Source organism: Mya arenaria, chromosome 11 (genome assembly GCF_026914265.1).
Source record: "Mya arenaria isolate MELC-2E11 chromosome 11, ASM2691426v1".
NCBI lineage: Eukaryota > Metazoa > Mollusca > Bivalvia > Myida > Myidae > Mya > Mya arenaria.
The window spans coordinates 12,831,491-12,857,516 of record NC_069132.1 but is presented as its reverse complement, the minus strand read 5'-3'; the positions used below and the strand labels follow the sequence as shown (position 1 = coordinate 12,857,516).

General features: G+C 37.3%; 3 protein-coding genes across 3 annotated transcripts; 2 read left to right on the top strand and 1 right to left on the bottom strand.

Moving 5' to 3' along the window:
• Positions 1–1,111: 1,111 nt before the first annotated feature.
• LOC128209304 (signal recognition particle 9 kDa protein-like) lies at positions 1,112–3,568 on the top strand. Its single transcript, XM_052913285.1, has 3 exons — positions 1,112–1,251; positions 2,604–2,672; positions 2,926–3,568. The coding sequence occupies exons 1-3, from the start codon at positions 1,180–1,182 to the stop codon at positions 3,019–3,021; spliced, it is 237 nt and encodes a 78-aa protein (XP_052769245.1). The 5' UTR covers positions 1,112–1,179; the 3' UTR covers positions 3,022–3,568.
• Positions 3,569–6,860: 3,292 nt separating this feature from the next.
• LOC128209832 (mammalian ependymin-related protein 1-like) lies at positions 6,861–9,083 on the top strand. The gene is made up of 6 exons (XM_052914072.1): positions 6,861–6,943; positions 7,129–7,163; positions 7,347–7,481; positions 7,631–7,814; positions 8,145–8,235; positions 8,943–9,083. The coding sequence occupies exons 1-6, from the start codon at positions 6,877–6,879 to the stop codon at positions 9,019–9,021; spliced, it is 591 nt and encodes a 196-aa protein (XP_052770032.1). The 5' UTR covers positions 6,861–6,876; the 3' UTR covers positions 9,022–9,083.
• A 38-nt stretch (positions 9,084–9,121) lies between these two features.
• On the bottom strand, positions 9,122–25,623 carry LOC128209831 (U4/U6.U5 tri-snRNP-associated protein 1-like). The gene is made up of 19 exons (XM_052914071.1): positions 25,344–25,623; positions 21,916–21,964; positions 20,759–20,814; positions 20,420–20,552; positions 20,048–20,150; positions 19,664–19,741; positions 19,327–19,423; positions 18,724–18,869; positions 18,295–18,441; positions 17,815–17,871; positions 16,561–16,673; positions 16,118–16,302; positions 14,673–14,794; positions 14,071–14,232; positions 12,980–13,090; positions 12,566–12,744; positions 11,174–11,402; positions 10,809–10,924; positions 9,122–9,455 (listed from the first exon to the last, which is right to left on the bottom strand). The coding sequence occupies exons 1-19, from the start codon at positions 25,534–25,536 to the stop codon at positions 9,428–9,430; spliced, it is 2,304 nt and encodes a 767-aa protein (XP_052770031.1). The 5' UTR covers positions 25,537–25,623; the 3' UTR covers positions 9,122–9,427.
• Between the last annotated feature and the right edge of the window lie 403 nt (positions 25,624–26,026).

Here is a 26,026-nt window from a genome sequence, read left to right as displayed (position 1 = left end):
ATTACATACACATTATGGGCTGGGCTATAATATTTGTTCAGTCCTTCATAGGTAAGGTTAAGGACGGTCCGTGTTTTAATAAAAGTCGAATGAATTAATAAACGAACTAACGAAGGAACGGACGAACAAACGAACGAAAGAAATACTGAATTAATGAAATTGTTTAATGAACATGCTACATCCGAGGCTGACTGATCGATCGAAAGAAAAAAAGTCGAAGGAATGAATAAATTAATGAAACAGTATGAATATGAACGAGGAACAAACTAATGAAAGAACAAATTAATGACCTAGGAAAACTGAGGAGCTCTACCCTCATTGATGTACATGTATAGAAGGAACAGTAGTGGGCCGAACACTGATCCCTGTTGAACTCCGGATGATAATGGCACGGATGGGGAAGCTGTTCATTCAAGCAAGATTTTCTGGCTTTATCCGGAGAGGAAATCTCTGATGCAGAGCAGGAGATGCCCGCGGATAACATTAAAGTCCAGCCTGGCTGCTATAGGCGCTCGTGCGTGACCTTGTCAAAAGCCTTACTTTAGTCGAGTAGCATGGCGTCTATTTGTTCTGCCTTCATTGCGAGGTCGTCTCTATGTTGAGCGTTTCTTGCGGAAGTCATGTTGTTGGTGGCATAATATTTTATTGAAGCCAAGTGAATAATCCTGGTAGCTAGTGTATGGCTAAAATCAGCGATATCGAGGAGCATTGCGCTGTTTTCTGAACTATACAACACACGCCATATATGGTAAATTTGTCATGTGAACACACACTCGCTTAGAGCTAATTATATCATTAAAGCTGAAATAATCCAGAAAGTAACTTCATGATTTGGTTATGTCACGATGATGTGCTCTATGTCAACCTTGACAGATGTGAGCGATATAGGCATATGTAGTAAGCTAGGTCAGGGTCCGTGCCAGAACGTATTGTTCTTACAATTTTACCAGTATTAATTATGTTTTCGGATAAATGCAAAATGGATTTTTGGATGGGGGCAGTTTAATTTTTATTTATATTATCACGGACCTTTAAACCATTGCCTAAAAAGGTGCGTGATAATAAAAAAGAGGTGAATTTCACCTTTCTTTACCTCTTCCCGTTACGTGGTTTAGAAACATTAACCGGAAGTAACACGTTAAAGGCAATATTGTAATCATTCGTACCGTAATCATAAACATGACTTTTCTTACATCTTGGGAGGAGTTTTCAAAAGCTGCAGAACGCTTGTATCTAAATGATCCAATGAAGGTTTGTATTTTAAGGTTTTTATCGTATCTTTCAATGATGATTCGAGTCTGATGCTACTGTTGCGTTGTACATACTACCATATTCGTACTAATGTTGTTCGTACCTATTGTTGTGAAAAAATACTGTACCATATGGAATAATGAGCATAGATTGTGCGTGTCATAATGTTGAAATATTCCATAACTGTTTGATCATACAAATAATATGCCTGTCGAAGTTGTCAATATCATGTTGTTTTTTTCTTTATATTTTCTGATCAGCTGGTATGAGAATAAAATTAAAAAGGTGACTATGATATGCCATGATGTGGTATTCACAGCTGTTTAACTGAGTACTCAAGACTAAACAATGTTGTTCATGGACCTGATATGCAGAAACTGAATATTTTCTGATATTTTTTTTGATAATTCAGGGCTTTGTCTATTGCACCCACATTAATTTTTGTGATTTGTTTTATATTTTCGCATTTGCTAGTGAATATCGAGGTGAGGCAAGAAGAAAATCAATCACACTTGTCCGCCCCGGTGATAAAGATTTACCAGATTCAATTTTTAATCCTTTTTTTCTAAAACAAAATGAATGTGATAAACATTACTGGTGTTAACAGTCAAATTGAAACCCGAAATGCAACCTCATGAATGCACATGGTAGAACAGAGACTGTTTAATTGATAGTATTTTGTAGATAATTCTTCAGGGAATCAGAGAAAACAAAAGATTAATTGTTAAATTATTTCATTACTATTAAAACAATTACTAAAATGTTTTTTATAATTGATTATAAGCTAGTAATATACGATCTGCTTCTCGACTGTTTCTAATGAATCACTCAGCAGTAAGTGGCCGAGACTAGGTCAAAAGAAAGAACAATGCTATGATAGTTTAGCGGATCAAAGTTGAACATCTTTGATAGTAAATTTGATTGGATTCAAAACTAGCTTATGTTTAATCAGTGTTACCTGATTTTGTTTGAAAATTTTGTTGAAAATGTTGGGCGAATAAATTTTGAACAGGACGAGTAGACGTTCAGGATCACTGGCCCTGCAGGGCAGGTGACCCCCCCAAAAAAATTGTTGAGACCTGCACTTTACACTGTTTTCAAATAAAATTATACATGTGAATTTCATTGTTATTTTTTTAAGAAAATGAATTGGTAATTAGCACATAAAGCGAGGTGGGACTGTTGGAGTTGGACTTTTATCAAATGAAGGAATTTATATACTGTTTTTGATCTTAAAAATGAATGATGAGTTGATTTGATGACAAGTAAAACATAAATGAGTACTTTTCATTTTTAGGTATTACTATTTGATTTCCTTATCATATTATACAGTAAAACCATGTCTATTTCAGTGCCGTTTTGTGACCAAGTACAGACATTGTGACGGTAAACTTGAGGTGAAGATCACTGACGATGCAGTGGTAAGGTTTAGCATTTATCTTTAAAGGGATGCTCACAATTTATGAATTCATGTTTAAACAATGAGGGATCCAATATCATTTATGTTTGTGAATGATACAGATAATGGTTTCTTTGCCAAAACATGATAGAAATGCAAACCACAATTGGTCTACATATGTATGATGTAGAACATTTAATTTTATGATTGAAGTTGTTTTCTTAGACATTTATCGCTTTTAATTGATGACATTATCTTCACAATCAATGTTTCAGTGCCTGCAGTACCGTACAGAGCATGCCCAGGATGTCAAGAAACTGGAGAAACTGACCAATCAGCTCATGCGGCACATGGCCTCAAAGGAAAAGTGACGTAGTTACCAAGCCATAGTGTTTTGTACTCAAAGAACTTATGTAGATGGAAGGAAATGAAGTCTGACAACTAAAACATGTGATAGGCAGCTGGTGTCTGCTAGCATACTGTGTGGATTGTCATGTTCAAAACTTTATCATCAGATCAGATGTATAATTATCATTTAAATGGCCATATGTTTTAAGTGGAATGAAGAATACTGTACTTGCTCGACATGAGTATCTGTTCTAGAAATGCCAGGATGGGGTGACTGTGGAAGATTGCTATTTCTCTGTATATGTATTTCAACTTGATAAACGTTTACCTTTAATCTGTCAGCAATTCAAAATTCGGTTGAAATTATTTCCATTCAGTTGTCCCAGTGTATAAGCATTTTGATAGTATGGTGTATGTAACAACGACCAGAGCTGGCATATCTGCTGAATATTGAATCAAAATCAACTTGATTTGAGACTCTTTTTCGTGAATTAACTTGTGAAATTTATTATGTAATGATATTTATGTTTATTAATTGTTAATATTGTTGTAAATAAATTTGATACTTCATTTCATATGTTTTTTTTAGCATTTTTTCATTAAAGTTCGTAAAAAATGTACATGTAACTCGACCAAAGAACTAAGCAAAATTGAAAAGGAATGTTTTAAAGCGAGTGGGATGTTCTGAAGGATATTGAAAATGAACTAAGTATGAATCAACACTTCAATATAACTTAATGGCCCGATGAACATGGAAGTCTGAGTCCATGTTTGTGAATGTGTTACGTTTTCGGAGATTTTCAACAGGAACGGGCGACGTGCATCAGAATTTAATGCACTAAAAGGTAGTCTTCTTTGATTTCAAACTGTGCCTTTCTGGACCTGGCCCTTTCTGGTACTGGGTCTTTTTCCCTTTGATTTAAGTCATTGGACTTAAATTTGTTTGACAACGATCGCTTTACCGTTTTCCAATTAAATATTGAGTGAAAGTGTACATCTGATTCTAAGAAATAAGTTCACAGGAATATATATGAGTTATTGAGACGGTTTCAACTATATCGCACTCCTTAAGTCAATTTGTGTAAACGATCTGTGTTTTATTTCCCCATTGCATTTTCGTCTACAGTCTGAGACCCTCCGATGGCCTTTGCAATATCTCTGCCAGTATCCGTCTCCTTTAGATACAACATTTAAGAATTTGACGATTCGATTAAACGTCTCAGTCGTTGTTCGTACTCCCAGAGATATTCATTTACTCTCGTAAGATGTGTGTAGTTTAATAGAACCTGTTGACATCACTGACTGCGGTTGTCTTTATTTAACGAATCGAGTTGCAAGTTCCTGCGCGTCGACTATGAATTGATCTTTAGGCAGCCACATTTTTAGAAATAATTGCGAAGTGGGTTATCTTAGGTCTCAAGTTGGGAAAAAGACGTTTACATGTCCCGTAGGGCGATGCGTGGAAAACATCAATGGAAGAATTCCCAACGGAATTGGAAAGAAGGTAGAAAGATACCCGTTTAATTTTGTCTTGATGTCCGGTTAAGACAGCAAAGGCGAACTCGACTCCGAATACTTTTCGATCACTGATGAACATTAGGTCCGTGGACAAAACTCAATAACATAGATTTCTATTTTTTTTAGTTCAATCCTACGAGGTAGAATAATTGCATTGCAACCACGATGTGCAATGTTGTACCAAATGTACACTCAAGAAACAAAAACTGTGGAAAGATGTCGTTGATTTAAGGATTTTGTCGTTTCAATCTGATAACTTGACGATAAATTTCAAATAATGAGGAGGAAATTAAATGATCGGTTCAATGACAAACCCATGATTCGCCAACCTACACAACTTTCCCGACGTTATAAACTAAGCTTAATTTAAGAAACAAACTATTCGGCGTGCATATCTTTCAAGCAAAAAAGAATCATGTATGAATCTAAAGAAAAATCTTCAGTTGAGCTAGAGGCACACATAGATAAACCGATTTCGAATGTGGCGAGACTGAAGTGCTTTTAAGGGGATATAGACTAGGCAAACCTGATAATCGGAGAGGCGAGCAGAAACAATACATACTATTTCCTTAGTTTAGTTAAAACTTTTTTATTTTACAACGATTGTGAAACAAGTTATTACAACAATATATTAATCTCTCGTTGTTACGCGTGAGTGTTGTCTTGTGCTGTGAAGGTAACCGGAGTACCCGGGGAAACCCCACTTGTCCGGCTTGGTGACCACTAACCAAACTCACATGCGCACAGGCTGGGAAACAATTTGGTTGTTCAATGGGATATGAACTTCAAGCAAAGTCCGCACAGCGTTGCCTACCATTACGCTTGCTATAAAAGATGCACATGCCGTTCAAACCATTCGCGTTGGAAAGCCGTAACATTTATCAGTGTACAGAGAACTGGAATTATTTCAAACCGCTGACGACCCGGTCTGGACAGATGCAAAATAAAGACCAAGAAGCTGTCTGTGGTATGAAGATATACTGGAAGTTGGTGTGGATTCTTAAAGCAGTGTCGTGCTGGACGATTTCAAGACGAATTCTATGCCTCTGCATTACTTTACTCGATCGTATATTCTGAAGACTTATATTTTGGGGCTTGTGTTCTAAACGAACATATAATTTACTTCATGTCAATCGGAAAAAAAAATGAAATTAAACTAGTGAAATTCATTGACTCTACGCTTTCGCTGAACTCGATTACCCATTATACAATAGCTGGGGTTTTGATTGGGCTGTTCAAAAGTACATTTCAGCTTTAATACAAAGATTGTACATGACGAGTGCATATTCCCTTAACCGCCTATATATCACCTATAACACCAACTTCTCAAAGTGGTTAGTTAACCTCGAAGGCAATGTTTTTTTAACTTATACAATAAGAGTCCCCAGGGACCGTGTTTTCCGGCGATGGATGCGGAATCTCATCTCAACATCCCATGTACCGGAAGTCACGCTATCCTACAGGTCAACTCTGACGGCTCCAATGTCAGGGAACTACTTAAGGACCACTTGACCACTACCTTGTCCATGACCTTCAACAAGCAGACGGACAGAGTGTATTTGATGAACATCAGCTCCATGAAAGTGCACATGTGCTATTTCCGACTGTTTTGTACAAAAGAGCCTTTGCGGGATACTCTATTATGCGAGAGTGTTCTCTTTTTGATAAAGCGATGTACATATCTTATACACTAGCACACGAAGAGCAACAGTTACTCAGAGAGGAATGTCATTTTTGAAATTAAAGTGTTATCAGTATTATTTAAGATTATGCTCAATCGTGCAAGTTCCATTTAGCTGAGTATATTTGCATGTAGGGTTTAAGCTCTGTGCTTATAGAAATTATAAGAAATGTAAATCTTTTCTCATAATATCGTTTTACTTATGATATTGTCAAATGTACTTTTGCATTTTGCATTGTGTTATGTTTTGTCCTATGTTATTGCAGTAAGCAGTTGTCGGTATAAATTATTATTAAAAGTGTTTTCGCAAGCATGTCCAGTATTTGTTGTAAGAAGTTTGGAGGCGTAGCTTGAGAATTGAGAATTTGTTGACTAAGAACTTCAAATCCGCCAGTGCCAATGCCCATTTTATGCGACTGACGGCCCTATTGTGCACAATTGCTGAATTACCTCCAGCTGTTATCATTTTGCACCACACAGCACTTATTATTCATGATACCAACACATTCACTTACAAATATGTGAATACATGCACTTCTATGTATGTCATTATTGTACTTAGATAGACGCGTATACAGGTGCTGTCACAACCCGACTGATAAGACAAACTAGGAAAGTATTTAAGCTGTCTGTGAATGCGCACGGCATTCTCTATCCAGACCTTAAGATACACGGAGCCATGTTTTTCGCCCTCCTGGTTTTCACCCTAGCCGCCGTCAGCTGGGCACAGGTGCCAACACCCTGTCGTAAGCTAATTTTTGTTCAGTTTTACGTAGTATGCAACATGTGCGCTAAATTTTAAAACCAAATGTCAATAGTGGCACATGGATTAAACTGCTTGAGCTGTACAGATGAAGTTATAGGGTTAAAGAAAAACACTATTACTTCATGAATGCGGACGACTTACACGCTCTGACAAATTATTCTTCAGAGTCGCCGAAGCAGTTTGAATGCAGGCGATTTAAGGTAATCTTTCCAAGTCTTCGTGGTCGTTATTTGTAACATATTTATCACGTATTTTATCTAGGACCGTAAAGTCACCAAAAAAGAGCTTAAATCGGTTGTTAAAATTCAATGAATTCAAAAAATGTCTTGGAACGTCTATGAAGCAAACATTATGTTCTTATGATGCGACTATCTTTCCTGTAGACTGACCGTTACAAGGAGTTTGCGGAGTACGAAGGCTACGCGTATGACGAGACGAACAAACGCACGCGCAGTATCGAGGAGATCGAAGCTGGCCGCGAGCGTGAAATCTATGACATCCTTCGCCTCTACAACAGTGTACAAAAATGATGAAATTTAAGATTTAGTGACAGAAATGAAAGAAAGGGAAATTTTAGAAGTGGGGTTCGTTTACATGACATTCTAATCTCCTACGGATATCCGCTTACAGTTGAGTGCATTGTAATCATGTATCCAACTATTTCCAGAATCAAGAATACAGGGTAAACCTGCGAACAAAGCAATGTAACATGACGACGATCGATCACCCGTTCCGCATGAAGGGCGTACCCCCTGGATCAAAGTTCCTGTTTGAGAGCGTGTTAGGGGCCGCCGGAATCCCCGGGGAATTCATCACGGCACAAACTTTTTCCGGAGCATTCGAGGACGGTGGTATGTTAACCACTTTAATGGTTTGAAGAAATTTCAGAAGATAAATGTTATGTGTTGCGATTAATTTGTTTAATGACGCTTTCAAAGGAAAACTTCTATTGACGAGCGCATACACCGGCTCCCATGCAAAGCCATCAACTACGTAAGGATTGGCCTAAGTCACAGCCAGGCGATTTGGACCATATCTAAAGCCTACCAGAGCAAGGAAATTTGCCAGCTCTTGTTTGTCCAGAATCACACACAAAAGCTGACTTAAGTTTGAAACTAAAAAATGCATAAAACAATGAAATAAGAGTATTCTCCTCAATCCGTTCTATGTTTCTACTTCAGCGCAGTACGTGGTCACCGTGACGACCCCGGACTGTGTGCCTATCATCTTCAACATCGAGAGCAACAAGACAGACGAGCACTATGAAGACCGGTATCTGCCGTTGTTCACATCTATTTTGTTGATGTTGTGTTTGTGTCTCCAATGCTGCACAGCTTTGTATATTAGTGTATTTGTATATTATTTTTAAAAGTAACATATAAAAAATGCCACAAATATATAGTTTAATGCACACCAATATTGTAACCAATTACAGTGTGTGTATATACCACGTGATAAATTGCGTCATAAATGCTACGAAGGAAGGCACTATTTTGCTTCGAATGAAGATTTTAAACGAAGATAACTTCACTATTTCTTCACCATTTCAAATGAAGCATAGCGCAGTCTACTCGGCTTACAGAGCCCCGCCTTCGGTCTTTTTTTCAGATTTTGATTGACAGTTTAGTTTCTTAAAACACTTCGACAAACCTTTTCACAATACGGCCGTCTGACGGAGCACTGTCAAAACATTTTTTGAAACAGGTTTTTCGAAGTGTTTGATGAAACTTCTCACTATATCAAACTTCAAAAATAAAACGAAGGCGGGGCTCTTTCAGCGGCATAGACTGCCCTTTGTTTTATTTAAAAATGTTTAGTAAAAGGAAAGTTATCTTTGATTTAAGTCTTTATTTTAAGCAAAATGTTGCCTTCCAAGGACGCACATATATGACATAATTTATCACGTGGTATACATACACTGAATTATATCGATGTGTAATGCCGAATGTCAGTATAAGAATCACATGCCTCCATTTCAGATTCTTCGACCTGAAGCTTGGAATCGCAGATCCGGATGCGTTCTTGCCGCCCAGCGAGTGTTCGAAGGAGGACATATAAACAGGATCAGTCCATTTAGTGTGCTTGATTATAATTATAATAAAGCCTACATTATACACTTGCATCTGTGTTGTCACTTACCCGGATTTACAATAAGACAATATACTCCATTTTGTTGTATTTCTTTCGTTTTATTTCACAAAACAATGTCATTAATAAACATTTAGAAAGTGAATTCTGACATTTGACACTGCTATTAATAAGTGATTTCAGGCCCTTTTCACCCATTGAACACTACCTATATTCGAAAACTTTTTTTTTTTCAGTTTCATTATTTTTGATACAACAATGTCACAATTATCATTCCAACTTTTTTCACACTTAAAGAATGTCCACGGTTGCCAGCCCTTTCCAACAGCATTATCAGAAAATTATTTTTTTATTCCATCCGTCAGATTTCTTCCCCTCAAGTAGTTGGCTTCACCATCGTGTGTCTGTAAAATTAGTAAATAAAAGAAAAATCGACGGCTATACATGGCTCTAAAGGGTTCTTTGGCACAGAAAATACAAAAAAAACACTTCTAAATTGGGTCTTTAAACTAAAAATCAATTATAATCGGCAAGCAACATCTGTTTAATCATCAACAGTGTGTCATCAACCAACTTTATTAAGAGCTTAACTATATATATGGTATGCCTTCATATCTACAGGTTTACAATGTTAAAAAATTAAGAAAATCAATATTATAACTACAACTCCGCGAGTCGGATGTGTCGCCTGACCAATTATTTACTGTCGACATTATAGCTGTTAGATTGGCATTTTATTCATTTATAGACAATGATGTTGCCATTTAACTTTCAAGTGTAGGTGGCATTTGAACCCTCAACCAGATATACCTACGGAATAAGTTTCAGGCTGAAACCTCCTATAGTTTACGAGATATGCCACGGACAAAACCTAAGCAAGAAAATTAACAAAGGGCAATAACTCTAACAATATGGCAGCAAGAGTAACGGTTCTTGTGCACTGCACTTGCCCTCAATGAGATCTATCTAGCTATGAAGTTTCAAGTTGATACCTCTTATATTCTTCAAGATATGCCCCGGACAAAACTTTAAGCATGAAAATTAACAAAGGGCAATAACTTTAAAACTAAGAAAGCAAGAGTTACTGTTATTGTGCACTGCACTTGCCCTCAATGAGATATATCTAGCTATGAAGTTTCAAGTTGATACCTCTTATATTCTTCAAGATATGCCCCGGACAAAACTTTAAGCATGAAAATTAACAAAGGGCAATAACTTTAAAACTAAGAAAGCAAGAGTTACTGTTATTGTGCACTGCACTTGCCCTCAATGAGATCTATCTAGCTATGAAGTTTCAAGTTGATACCTCTTATATTCTTCAAGATATGCCCCGGACAAAACTTTAAGCATGAAAATTAACAAAGGGCAATAATTTTAAAACTAAGAAAGCAAGAGTTACTGTTATTGTGCACTGCACTTGCCCTCCATGAGATCTATCTACATATGAAGTTTCAAGTTGATAACTCTTATATTCTACAAGATATGCCCCGGACAAAACTTTAAGCATGAAAAATAACAAAGGGCAATAACTCTAAAAATATGGAAGCAAGAGTAACAGTTCTTGTGCACTGCACTTGCCCTCAATTAGATCTATCTACATATGAAGTTTCAAGTTGATACCACTAATAGTTTAGGAGATATACCCCGGACAAGCGAAAATGGGACGTGGACTCGCCGCCGACAAAAGTAACCCCTATATGTCGTCTTTTCAGGCGACACAAAAAGGAGGAAAATGTATGAAATTGAAAAGTACATACGTGAATCCCTTGTTCCCAGATAGGAGGATATATGGCGTCTTTTCTTGTCTTTGTTTTTCCTTCAGCAGGGCCACTGTGTTAAGGGGAGTGTCTGTGGTGCTCATCTTCAACATCATCTGCAAACAATGTAACATTTGATGTCAATAAAGGCGAGCTAGTTATTGCACATGGATTGATTAAAAAAAAACGCATAAAGCTTCCTACTCATATGCTTGTATTTGTCTTTCATGGAATCAACAACTTAAGAGACTGACTAGAAACACATCTTGGTATAAATAGTTTCACACAATCATTTAAAACGGTCTTCTATTGCTTTCTTAAGGATGAGTACTGGCTTAAATTCAAGAAATAAAAGGATTGCTGACCTTATCTTCTTCCACTTTCTTGCCACGTTTTTCCGTCTTCTTCTTGCCGGATCCCTTGCCGTGGAATCTGTGTGACAGTTGCCGGAAAGCTTCCTTCTCGTTCAGCAGCCTGCCAGTCTCATCAGCATACTCCAGCTTAAAGTCTGGCTTGTAACCAGCTTTGTCCTTAAAGTCCGATAGGGCGCCAGCGTAGCGGTCAGTCCGCTTCTTGTACTTCTCATCTAGGTCACTATGACAAATTAAAGACATCATGTTAAATCTGAGCGCCAGTTTCATTCAGGTTTATTTTGGCTATTTTTTGGGGGGTATGATCCATTCCTGCCAATTTTGGCACATTTTAATTCAATTTATTTATTTAAATAAGACAGGCTTTTTATTCACAGGAAGAGAGAAAATAAGCCTTTAATTTGAAGACAAAAAAAGACTCAATATTTATAAGGAATTTTTAACATTCATTGTTGGGAAATATATATAATTATATATATATATAAATATTGTGGCATTAGAAACATGGCTGATTAACTGCTTAAAAGAAACGCTGATACATAAATCTGTAAACGGCAGATTAAAATGATCATTATACTTTATGAAATAGCAGAACTTGTGTGCATCAAGGCCTTAGCTGATTGACAATCAATAGCCTGCTTTTTTAAATATTAAAGATGATAAGGTTTGGTCATAGATAACATTTATTTTGAATATTATATGATTGCATAATTAAAAGTGGATTTTGTAAAGCACTATCTAACTAGAACTCTGCGAGTCGGATGTGTCGCCTGATGAATTATTTACTGTCGACATTAAAGCTGTTGGATTGGCATTTCATTCATGTATAGACAATGATGTTTTCATTTAAATTTCAAGTGTAGGTGGCATTTGAACTGAAGGTGAAAACGTTAAGCCGTACAAAAATTAACAAAAAATTAACAACGGGCAATAACTCTAAAAATATGGAAGCAAAAGTAACACTTCTTGTGCTTTGCACTTGCCCTGAATGAAATCTATCTACATATGAAAGTTCAAGTTGATACCACTAATAGTTTACGAGATATGCCCCGGACAAGTGAAAAATGGACGCAACCGCCAACGAAAAAGTAACTCCTATATGTTGCCTTTCAGGCGACACAAAAATGATGTCTTAACAATAAAAAAAAACAATGTCATGCAATACTCCAATGCATATGTTGTCCAATAATGCATCTTAAATTAACAGCATATTTACAACTTTACAAGAATAGCGCAAATCTACATAGCCATGAAAGAATGTTAGATTGAGCATGATTCACATCAATTGATAGATGTCCTCACAGACAATAAAAAACATATTTAAATCTAGTATACCGTATGATATAAAGTTACATCAAAGTTGATAGTTGAACAAGGTATAATTACTCGTATCTCTTGTCCTCGATGGAGTAATTCTGAGCCTTGATCTCCATCAGCTGCTGACTGAAGCGGCTTGGCTTTATCTTTTCCTGCTCCATGAAGCCCTTGCTGACGGCCACAGTGAGGGCCCCTGCCATCCCGCCACTCACCACTGGCTCATCCTCCAATATACCTCCCTCCTCATCCTTTACACAAAACAAAACATGTAGCTCAATGTCTATAGTTAAATGGTAAATTAAATTTCCTATTACATGTACTATCAATAATGTAACTGTCAGATATATATCTTTTTTTTTCATGCACTCTTTTTCCAACAAGAATTTCAAATCATATACAGTCAATGAATTTGGTACTGATAATTTTAAATCAATTATAAAAACTTTGTCCATGAAAAACAGAGCAATATTTAACAGCACATACGGCAAGGTTGACAGGTGTTTCGTCGATCTCAACACGATTCCAGCCAGAGGTTTCACCTTCCTCCTCCTCCTCCAACCTCCGACGCTCTTCCTGTAACTCACGCTCCAACTCCTGAATATACAAACAACAGTTTAGTGTTAGAGCATGGATCTCTACACAGTTAGTGTAAGAGCATGGATCTATACACAGTTAGTGTAAGAGCATGGATCTATACACAGTTAGTGTTAGAGCATGGATCTATACACAGTTAGTGTTAGAGCATGGATCTATACACAGTTAGTGTTAGAGCATGGATCTCTACACAGTTAGTGTTAGAGCATGGATCTATACACAGTTAGTGTTAGAGCATGGATCTATACACAGTTAGTGTAAGAGCATGGATCTATACACAGTTAGTGTTAGAGCATGGATCTCTACACAGTTAGTGTAAGAGCATGGATCTCTACACAGTTAGTGTAAGAGCATGGATCTATACACAGTTAGTGTTAGAGCATGGATCTATACACAGTTAGTGTTATAGCATGGATCTATACACAGATAGTGTAAGAGCATGGATCTATACACAGTTAGTGTAAGAGCATGGATCTATACACAGTTAGTGTTAGAGCATGGATCTATACACAGTTAGTGTTAGAGCATGGATCTCTACACAGTTAGTGTAAGAGCATGGATCTCTACACAGTTAGTGTTAGAGCATGGATCTATACACAGTTTGTGTAAGAGCATGGATCTCTACACAGTTAGTGTTAAAGCATGGAGCTCTACACAGTTAGTGTTAAAGCATGGATCTCTACACAGTTAGTGTAAGAGCATGGATCTCTACACAGTTAGTGTTAAAGCATGGATCTCTACACAGTTAGTTTTAGAGCATGGATCTCTACACAGTTAGTGTTAAAGCCACCGTTTAATTTCATCGTAAAATGACTCTATTCTCTTCCTAGGACTCATGCTCCATCTCCAGAGTACAATGTTAGATTTACAGACAATTTTTGAAATACAAATAACAATGACATAATTAAGCAAATAAATTCCTGTACATGTACAATCTTGACTGGTAGTGGAAACCAACTCAAACTTCATAAGCCCCTTACCATGAGTTCATCTTTCTCCATTTCCTCTCTGTTTCCGGACTGTCCATAGGTGGGTATGTCCCCGAGGGCTCGACAGAACTCTGAGGTAGCATTGAGCACAATGGATTCTCCTCCCTCACCCTGCATCGCCTCATCATCCTCTGCCTTAATCTTCTCTGCTATCTGTGTGTGTGTGGTGAATATATTTGTTTACAACTAAGTTTCATATCCACAAAACACTTTTATTCATTTATTTATATAACAAGTGCATGTTCTCAATTGAATAATTTCAAGTGTATTTTTCAAAAAAATAAAAAAATCTTAAGACAATCTATGCGACATAATTTATACACAACATGAATGTGACGTTTGACTTTATATGGAAATATTTTTATCAAATTTCCCTTACATGGGGTTAGTAATGAACTTGCCATAACTTCAAGTAAAAGTCTTAATAGTGTGACAGGGGTTTACAGAATTAGCAACTACTGTTGGAAGATAAATGTTTTCAATTTACCATAAGTACTCTTGTTTTGGATGACCAACCAAATATAAATGTTGTCATATATTGAAATTTAAGTCTTTATAATAGAAATAGCAAAATTTGTACAATTGAGCATTACCTTTTCTGGGTTGAGTTTGTCTTTCTTCTGTTTGAGTTTCCGGGCGACTTCAAGGGCGGACTGGAGCTCAATGTTGGCCTCGTCATCATCAATCCTCACACCAGTAAGGTCCTCTACCTGCACTGTAGGGATAGGGGGGATATGACAGGTGTAAAAGATTTTTTTCCTAAACATGGATTTGGGATAATATGTTAAGTATTAAAATGAAACATTCAAAGATATTTCTCCAAGGCATTCCGTGATGCGCAAAAGTGATACAAAATATAAGCATAATTTTCAAATTTAGTAACAGGTAGGGATGTGGGTCTAGGACACATCACTTATCCTTTATGTACCGAACACAGGTGCCAAGTAATTTAAAAACTACTTTATGTATGACAAAGTTACAGCCCAGAAATGGATAGTCTATCAATATACATACATATTTCCTAATGATAAAGTATGGTCATGAATTTTGAATAACTGTCGAGTGTTTTGCACACGACACATAACCCTTACGAGACACATTACCCATATGAGCCGAATAAGTTCCAAATTATTTTAAATCCTTCAGAACATGACAAATTTACAGCTCAGATACTATTAACTATACTGTTTATGCATATATGCAGAATTCCACAATGATAAACCTGTAAATGTGACCTTGACCTTTGAGGTAGGGATGTGGGTCTTGCACATGACAATTACCTTTATATACGGAATATATGTATAAGTTTATTTGAAAATCCCAGCATGCATGACAAAGTTACAGCCTGGACAAGACCAACTATACTGTATATGAATATATGTAGCGTACCGTAACAAAAACCTGTAGGACTGACCATGATCTTTTAGGTATTGATGTGAATCTTGCATGCAACACAGTCTTTATTTAAGGAACACATGAGCCAAGTAATTTTTAATACCTCCTTGCATGACCAAGTTACACAGGAGAATGGACAGGCAGTGAGATTTTAATATGTCCACCTATGGGCGCATAAAAAAGAAGAGCCATAGCTCTGCCGATGACATAAAGACTAGGCTTTATTTAAATCACTCGAGTGAAGTTTTACTTTCCCAAAATACTCAAGACCCAATCCTACCAACAACATGCAACACTAGGCTTTACATGTATTGATATCACTACTGTGAAATACTATCAAGCTCCGGACAGACGCGTTGGAGATGACAATCTCTACATACTAGAAATTGTAATAAAAATTAAAACATTATATAATAGTCCGAGTGAACTCTGCTGACAGCATGCACCAGTGGGCTTGATATCTATCACTCCTGTAAAGTTTCTTCCAGAGCTGGTGATGAAGCGCTCACAAGAATGATGATGAAGAATCTCTATGTAAACTCTTCATTAAAATATCATATGGAATATCTCTTAAAAATCACCTAGAAGAGTTGATCTTATTTTAATATTAAATCTTAAATGCTAATTTCTTTCTACAACTAACCATCATCTTCATCCTCTGAGATCATGTCCTCATCCATATCACTGTCATGGGGTTCAGCTTTGACACGTACGGGTACATGTGGCGCCACAGGGGCCGGGAACCCTGTCGGGACCTGTGCTTCATCCACTAGGTCCAGTCCGGGGATTGGGTCTGCCTCCTCCTTCACCATACCCCGCCCTCGTGACCTTAAATATGTACTAGTGAAGGCATAACTGAGTAACTTTTAAAAATAACTATGTGAAATTGAAATACTATTAAATTAAGCACCATTCCTGGTAAAAACCTATAAATCATTAAAATGTAGTGGTCTCAATGGAAAATCTTTTTTTGACTTAAGAAATTGTTACAGTTCAGGCAAGTATGTCTTTAACCTTATGAAGCTTGCATTGCATATTTTACAATCTAAGTATACACATTTGTTCACCTCTGACGTGATGCCATACCTTGATCCATAGTTCTGAGAGTCATCCCCCAGTGGCAGCAGGTCGTCCGCCTTCAGTAGCTTCTTCTTACGGATCTTACGCACCTTCTTCTTCACCTTCTTAAATGTTGCCTGCTGTAAAACAGAACACACACTGATAGGGTTTTAGCTATAGAGGTATAGAAGGATGCTGCACCCTGTCCTTTTCTGGTTTCACCCATCTGCCCACATGGAGACCAGCATGGGCACTGTTCTGCCTTTATAAAATTAAATGCTTAAGACTGTCAAACTTTCCTTTTGTTTCTATCAATGAGATAATAAATACACCCAAACTTTATGTAATTGGCAGATAAAATGAATTATTCCTTAACTTCAACACAATTGCTAATATTTTCTGTACAATATATAATATTCAAGTACTTCACAGCCCAATCTGACAGGCGTTTTTACCCTTAGCAACCTGTCCATTTTCAGCAGCAACCTACTAGTATCTCTTTTAAAACTAGGCCGGAACCCATCACACCATGCCCATTAGTTGCATGCTTAATTATTCATGCCAGTTGTACAACAAACTTTTCTAAAAAGCACTGTCTTGGGCAAACATTTGCATTGGTATCAGTTTAAACATATTTATTTTACAAGGATTGTAAAACAAGTTATTACAACATTATATAAATCATTCTCATTGGCGTGATTTTACTGGAGTGAGATCTTGTGTTGTGGCGCAAACCGGAGCACCCGGAGAAAACCCACTTGTCCGGCTTGGTGACCACTTACCAAACTAATATGGAGTCAGGAATCAAACCCGGGTCCTCTAAGTGAGATTTGAGTGCACTAACCACTGCGCTAACTGGACAATTATATTGGTATAAGAATTAAGTTTTACCATACATATAACAGTGGTCAAAATTAACACAAGCTCGCAAGCCCTGCACTGGTAAAATGTATTTTGGGCTTACTAAAATTCTGAATTTTATATTGCAGAGCTTGTTAAAATATTTGATGCCAAGCAGTACGGTATAAAAATTCAGGCTTGTTCCTTCAAAATTCTAATTTCGATGACAGCATACAACACAGTTGACTGATGTTTTCCAATATGGTTTGGGGTAACTTTGTGCAAGTGAAAACGCGATGCATGTACATGTATGTTACTAATACCAATCCTTTCCCTTATATTTCCCATTTCATCCTTCTTTCTACTGAAAGAGAAATACTGTGCAGTGAGGTCTTGATGCCCTTAAATGCTTGAAGTTTCTAATGGATTTAATGAACTTACTGCTTCTTCTGCTGTCATATACTCCGTGGCCAATGTCTGGCTTATTGACAGTGTTTGCTGAAAATACCATTAAATACAATTTAATGGACCAATGACAACATAAATGCTATTGATGAAATAACTATATGAGCTGTTAATCCTTTAAAAACTACTTCCCATTTAAAACAGAAAACATGGAATGTCATTTAAACATAAAACCAAACCCAAAAGAGCACTTTCAAACTGGTTGGTCTTCCTCTAGATTCTTTTTAACAGCAAAAAATAATTTAAACTCCCCTGCTATAGAATTCCATTATATTACCTTCCTTGGATGGGTTGTATGTTAAAATGGAACAGCCCTGATAGAATTGATAAGACAAGGAGAATCATAAGAATGTGTAATCTTGCAATACAGCATCTATACAACATAACAGTATCTTAAGTTAAACTTATTAAACAAACAATACTAGTCCCTCTGCCCTATTCCCCAGGGGTACTAACCGACTGTGCCCGTAATTCTGCCTTGATACGTTCCATCTGTTTGTCCTCCTCCGTGTTGTATGAGCCGCGAGCGCCCAGCTGGAAATCCTTCTTCTTCTCCCCTGCAATCTCCTCGTCATACTTCGACAACACCTCGCGAGCCTTGAACTGTTATAGCAACATACATCATCAATGAAGTGGCTATAATTAATTACAGTACCCGGTATTTATAAACTGTTAAATGCTTTAAAGGGTTAAAAATTCACATTTTGACATACTCAAATATGCTGTCATTTAATGATGCACTCTTAACCAATCAGAAGCAGAAGAGTTCAGTACTAAAAAGCTTTTATAAACTTAGCATTGATGATGACGACTGCCAGGCCAAGGTCATGATGATAATATATGTTTTTGTTTTGAAGACAGACAAACTAAAACCGTTCAGCATACCATGCCATATTCATCCTCATCTCCCTCATCATATGGGTTATAGTCTGGCTTCTTCTTGCTGAGCTCCACAAACTTGCTGGCCTTTTCATCATCTACCATATTCACATTTATCAGCGTCTCTGGCTCATCAGTCTCATCCAGAATACCTGTAGGGGATAGGCTACAGTTAACTTCTATGTAACAAGAGTGCTGATTGGCAAATTCTAATGCTTGTCTCTTTTTTTAATAAAAAAAGGCATAACTTTACAATTATTGAAGCTGGAGTTTTGGGCTTTGCTTTGCAAGTGAATATTGTCTCTGTGCATACCAAGTTTCATTTGAATAACTTATACAGTTTTTGAGTTATGGCTAAGGTTTAATGGAATCCAGTAAGATGCTGACAATGACTAAAAGGCTATCACAATACTGCATTTTTTTCCTTCAAAAACAAATGAGCTAATTCGCAATGTTTTTTTTTGTTTTTTGTTTGTTATTCAAGTATATAACATGTATGTCAATTTTAGCATGAAGTAATTGATGCACAAAACTGTCAAGTCAATCAGCATTGTCTCAGTAAAAATAATACTTAAGTACATTTTCAATATCTGTCCAACATCACCGTACCTCTATCTTGTAGTGTAAGGATGACAGTCTGTCCTTCCTTGAAGCTGTCTACAGCATGTTGAACCTTTAAACCCTTCAGGTGCTTGGAGGAGTATTTCTGAAAAATTGTCCAATATTGAGTAACAAAATAGTTTTATGATATATGGTTGGACCTCATTTAGTGGCTTTAATAACTAGTTGTTATTTTATTTGTTGGCAGCACTTTACCGTAGCCACAGCACAAACCAAACAAAGCATTGTCACTAATTTTAATAGATATACACATGTACATTACATTATCTTTACACTGCTTACAAGTTTTGAAATACTACTGAAGGAACAAACATTTCAAACATACCTTTGTCTTGTCAGCGAACTCCTCCTCGACGAGATTGCCGATACCAAACTCTTCATCCATCTCCTCCAACATACGTGCCTGTAATCACAGAGAGGAATTGGTACTGGGAGAGAAAATACCGTGTAACAAAACTTCGAAGTGAAGTCATGTTTGGGATGGGTTTAACATTGTCACAATCTTTTTCATCTATTGGCATCTTCCTCACCATTAAGAGGGCATTTCACAGAATATTTTCACTTAATTATGTTAACTGTCAATATAGTTTGCTGTAGGGAGATTTTAACTTATCTTGCACTTTTGTTTCTCATTTAGCAGGCAATATATATCTACATAGATTTAATCATCAAAATAATAGAGAACTGTAACTGTATGTAAGGTACATACTGTTTTGTCTGCACGGTCCTTCTCCCTCTGTTTCATGCGGTTCTTGCGTACCCAGGTGGCTGCATCCTCATCAGAGTCACTCTCACCCAATGTCTTCAACTTCCTGCACCCAGACCAAAATACTACAGCTTATTTCAGACAAAACTGTAATTACCTAAGGTAGCTTTGAAGCAGCTTAAATTGTTATAATATTCTCCTTGTTGGAAGCGTCAATAACAATGAACTAGTTTACAGTATACATTATTGTTTGTGTATGTTTGCTCAATAGAAACCTCTTGGTTCAGTTTCAACTTATATAAACTACATATTGTCTGTATCTAGTTTAGAAGTATGAAACACAATACAAAGAGAAATGTTCAAAAATATATATACCCCAATTTACTGGAGATCTGTCTCCTTTGTTTGGCCCTATCAAGCTTCTCTTTAATTTTCTCTGTTTTCTTGGCATCTCCCCAGTTCTCTGCTGGCTTATGGACATCATCCTTCAATGACTCCTTCTCTGTATCTACAAGGGATCATGTGTACATTAACATTTGTAGACAGTTCTAGAGGGAAACCAACAGAGATCATTCTGATGTTAGACACTGAGAGATACATAAACCTGTATTTAAAGTCGGGTATCTAATACAATGAAACATTAGCTCAATGAGCATGGACTTATCAAGGATAAGATTGTGTTCATATATTAATTACAATAAATTGTACACAAACCTGGCTTCTTTGGACCCACTTCTAAAGGCTTGAGACCCAACTTGGCTCTCAATTTACTGAAAAGGTCAGAAAAGTATACATGGGGCAATTTAACAATGAAATACCTCACAATGGATGTTAAGAGTGTTTAAATTGGGTTGAAATTAAAACTGAAAACATGTCAGCTTGAAGCTGGTAGAGGGTGACAATTAAAATCACAATTAATTTTATAGGAAATACAAAAATAAAAGAAACAATGTGTAACTCATGTTTGCACCGGTATGTTTCACTAAAACAAAACAAGAGCCATAACAGTACATGACAAATGTCCCCGAATGTGCCATTGACCTTTGAACACTGTCTGTACATAAAAAAGGGAAGAAAATAGCAATGAAATGTGTGGATAGAGCAAGGAATGTTTATGAACAAGTGGAATATATAAAAACACTAATTACCTCTCATTGATGTTTTTGAAATACCACATGAGACCCATGCATGGTCAGATAGATACAGCCAAGGCACCTAATACATGGGTCGGTGTGTGAGAATACTGGCATCATTTTCTGGTTTATTTGAAAGTTACAGCCTGGGCACAACCAACTATATTATATGTCCTTATCTGCAGCATTCCATAGTTAACAAACACTAAGTATGACCTTGAACTTAGAGGTGGGGACACAGGTCTTGCTTGCAACACACCTTCTTGGTATGTCAAACACATGTGGCAGGTTATTTTAAAATCTGTCCATACATGAGAAAGTTCAGGCAGGACATGACCAACTATATTCCATGTCTTTATATGCAGCATTCCAAAGTATTCAAACACTAAGTGTGAACTTGACCTTAAAGGTAGGAACACAGGTCTTGTATGTGACAAAACGTCTTTATATGCCAAACACATGTGGCAAGTCAATTTAGAAATTGTCCATACTAGAGAAAGTTGAGCCAGACAAATGGACGGACAGACAGATGGACAGACTGTGGGATTTTAAAATGCCCTCCTTTGTGGGGAACAAAAGATGTTTGCAATGACAGCCAAATAGTCCTTTTGCAATAAATGTCTGTGGAGATATGTGCAAAGCAATATTTTTTATATACCCCTTCTTCTTCCAAGAAGGCGTAACTTATTTTACATCAGAACTCATTGAAAAACCTTGTGCAGATCAAAGACAACTTACTTTGTGTCCTCAATTGACAAGCTTAAATCTCCACCACCAGATGTGGCACCTGAAAAAAAACAACCTTAACATAAGGAAAAATTGGCATGGAATAGAACTGGTCAAACAAGTCAATAAGTAAACAAACAAGGTTTGTACAAAAACTCTGAAATTTATTAATAAGCTTATATGGAATAAAAGTTTTCAATTCTCACAAAAAGAAAATCCAGATAAAAATTATTACTGAAATTCCATTCAACACATTTTGAGATTCAATGATTGCTTGTCGAAACTCTTGGGGTGAAAAAATAGGATCAAGGATTTTTTATTATTTTTATATTTTACATTAGTGTCTATTAATAGACCAATTAAAGTTTGACAATTTTACAACAATTGTTAAAATGTGATAAGAACTAACTTACTAAGTTACTTTCAATAACTGATGATACAAGCCATTCCTATCAACCCAGATCAAAAGACTTTAATTCTCAGATTCGCAGAAAATAAAAGTCCAGATTGGTGGTTCGATATGACCAAGATTCGTTAAACAAGTACTTCCCAGATTGGAGAATTAAATAAAAACCAAGTAGATTTACCACATGGCAGAGATGAACATTAATTTGTTTATAATGACTCGTTCAAAGTCTTGGATATAATTTTGACATTTCAATTTGGTCAAGACGGTCTGCAAACCTTGGCAAAATACTAGCATTCCATGATCATGATGTGTTGCATGCCAGAAAAAACACCATTTTTTCTAGAAGAGGTCACCATGCCCCCAAATCAATGGGAGTAATTAACTGACCATGACAAATGTGCACACCACATTTTAGTTTTTTACAAGTCAATTTAAAGTAATTGATTAGAATCACAAGTGTCTGTCTGCCAAACAATGCTCCACAAAAAATATATTTAGGACCATCTCATACTCAATGTCACGAAAACTGCAAGAGAAATGTGTGCTGAGGGGAAATTTGAGCAACCCTAACAAAACAACCAGGCTAATCTGATCCATGCAGTCTGGTTAGTTAAGAACCAGCTGCCTGGTTAGCTCAATCTGTAAGAGTGCTATGCTAGTGTTCTGGCAGTTTTGAGATTGGACTCTACACCAGGCACACTTTTCCTCCTAGGTTTACTTTAGTACACTTAATGGAAATATTGATTATTAATGGCACGATTTTTAGACTTGTCTTAACTATCTCACTGACTTAACATTGTTTTCCAGAATCATTTTAGAACTAAAGTAACATGGGATGAAAAGTGTGCCCAGTGTAGGGCTCAAACCCATGACAGCTGGAACACTAGCACTGCACTCCAAACAATTGAGCTAACCAGGCGGCTGGTTCTTACCCACACATACAGTCGAACCCCGTTGGCTCGAACACGTTTGGCTCGATTTCCTCGTTGGCTCGAACTCGATGTAAAGGCCGATTTCTTTATACTGTAGGTAAGCAGTCCCGCTTGGCTCGAATTCCTCGAGGCTCGATTTATTTTCGCCGGTCCCTGGGAGTTCGAACCAACGGGGTTCGACTGTACTACACTCCTCCCCCAATTGACCTTTTAAGGCTGATGAAGGCACTCCTGTCATTTACGGCTGCCACCAGTAAACATGGGAGGAAAACTGCGCCCAGATTGTAGCCACAATAATGCGCGTTTAGGGAACTTTTTTAACATTTGGATTTTCATTTTGTTCCCTAAATGCCACAAGTTGACTGATTCATACAAACATAAAATATATTCTTCAACTGTAACTCCACAAAACGTAACACTTCATTGATAAACAAAAACACAAAGTTACACATTAATTATTCAGCCAATACCTTTCTCTTCTTACACTTAAGTGTTTTATAAAACACTAATTTAGATGGACTTCTGTTGTAAAGTTCTGCTGTAGGCGGGGATGTGCGTTCATAGTATAACATTCTGTTATAGACAGAAGTACGGTAATATGCAAATTAGCAAAACCTGGGTTCTGTGTTGAAAGAGAATTTACTGTATATAAAGACCAGTGGAACCCTTCAGGGTCGAGCATGCTTTTCTCTGAAGGGATTTGTTTGACGTCGCATGTTACAAATGGTGGCAGCGGTGGGAAAATGAAAACTGCAGGAATGGAGTTGCCTAACCCTTGAGTTTCCCAGACCAAGATTGGGGACGAGTCTACTCAGAGGGGAAAGTAATGTAACAGTCCGCTGTAGGCAGCAGATGTGCGTTCATAGTATAACATTCCGTTTTAGACAGAAGTATGTTCATAGTATGTATGGTTATTACTAGTGGGTTGGTAATATATATGCAAATTAGCAAAGCCTGGGTTCTGTGTGGATAGAGAATTTACCGAATATAAAGACAAGCAGACCCCTTCAGGGTCGAGCATGCTTTTCTCTAAAGAGATCTGTTGCGTCTTTGACATCGCACTTTACACTGTCAACAAAGCATCGCCATTTTAGCACTATCTAGCAGGTGCCGTGGCGATTTAGCCACAATAATGCGTGTTTACGCATTAAGGGAACTTTTTTAACATTTGGATATTCATTTTGTTCCCTAAATGCCACAAGTCGACTGATTCATACCAATGTAAAATATATTCTTCAACTGTAACTCCACAGAACTTAACACTCCATTGATACATAAAACACAAAGTTAACACATTTTTGGCCAATTCCTTTCTCTTATTACACTTGAGTGTTTCATGAAACACTTATTAAGATCGACATCTGTCAACAAAGCATTGCCATTTTACCACTATCTAGCCGGTTCCTGTAATCTCTCCGCTCAATATACTTAGCGCTGGGATCTGCCAAAGAACAAATGTGATATGGACGCGTAGGAGACGCCAAATCAAAAATCTGAAGTGGCTGTTTATATGGACTAGTGCCAGTTATCTTTTCGCTCAAAATAACTAGCGCTGGGACTTGTAATTTTTTATTAGGAAAACAACAAGTGGGATATGGACACGTAGATAAAAAAATGTCAAAGACTCTGAAATGGCTGCCTACATGGACTACCCAGATTGGGGTTCAAATCCACGACCGCTGGAGTATAGTGTGTGTGGGTTAGAACCAGCCGCCCGGTTAGCTCAGTTGGATAGAGCGCCATGCTAGTGTTCCGGCGGTCGTGGGTTCGAGCCCCACACCGGGCACACTTTTCCTCCCAGGTTTACTTTACTGGTGGCAGCGGTAAACGGCCAGAGTGCTTCTGTCGGCCTAAAAAGGTTAATGGGGGGGAGGAGTGTAGTGTGTGTGGGTTAGAACAAGCCGCCTGGTTAGCTCAGTTGGATAGAGTGCCATGCTAGTGTTCCGGCAGTCGTGAGTTCGAGCCCCACACCGGGGCACTTTTCCTCCCAGGTTTTTAGGAATTTGGAACACCAACACGGGCGCTCTTACCAATTGAACTAACCAGGCATCTTGTTCTTAAACACCCACACACACTACAGAATCTTAAATTGATTTTACCCGATTTTTGAGCTTCTTCTATTTCGCCCTCTTCCCTGTCATGTCCATAGTCCGGTCGATCTTCGTCCCTCGCCCGGGGTCGCCGTTTGGGATCCCTTTCTTTTGAACGCGAGCGATCTCGGGACCTAGATCTGTGCTTTCGTTTCTTTTTGTGTTCGCGGTCTTTTTCCTTGTGCTTTTTTGACGAGCCCATCTTACGTTACACAACCTACACAACACAGTTAATAGTAAATTAAGAAAATAAATGTAAACAAACGTTCACGTCCGAATAAACCGGAAATTGATCTCTTAATTGTAAACTTAGCAAATTGTGGCAGACAACAGCTTTAAAGTGGAAGGCTACATAACACTAAAATGGTAGAGTAAACCTGAGAGGAAAAGTGTGCCTGGTGCGGGGCTCGAACCAACTACCCTAACCACTTATTTTTCAGTGCATTTTCGACGTGTTTTATTATATTTTTATTCCTATGATAAAATAATCTTGGACGATTACAGATTATTTGAATCATAGATCCGATACATACTAATAATATACAATTATAAAATTTGATATATATCAACAAGTTATGTCATATTCTCATTTTGATGTCTTATTTTGTCATTTGTTACATTAATGTGCTTACACAGTTATCTCACAGTTTCTTTTAGAATAAAGAATCATCAATGAAATGTTCCCATCGCAT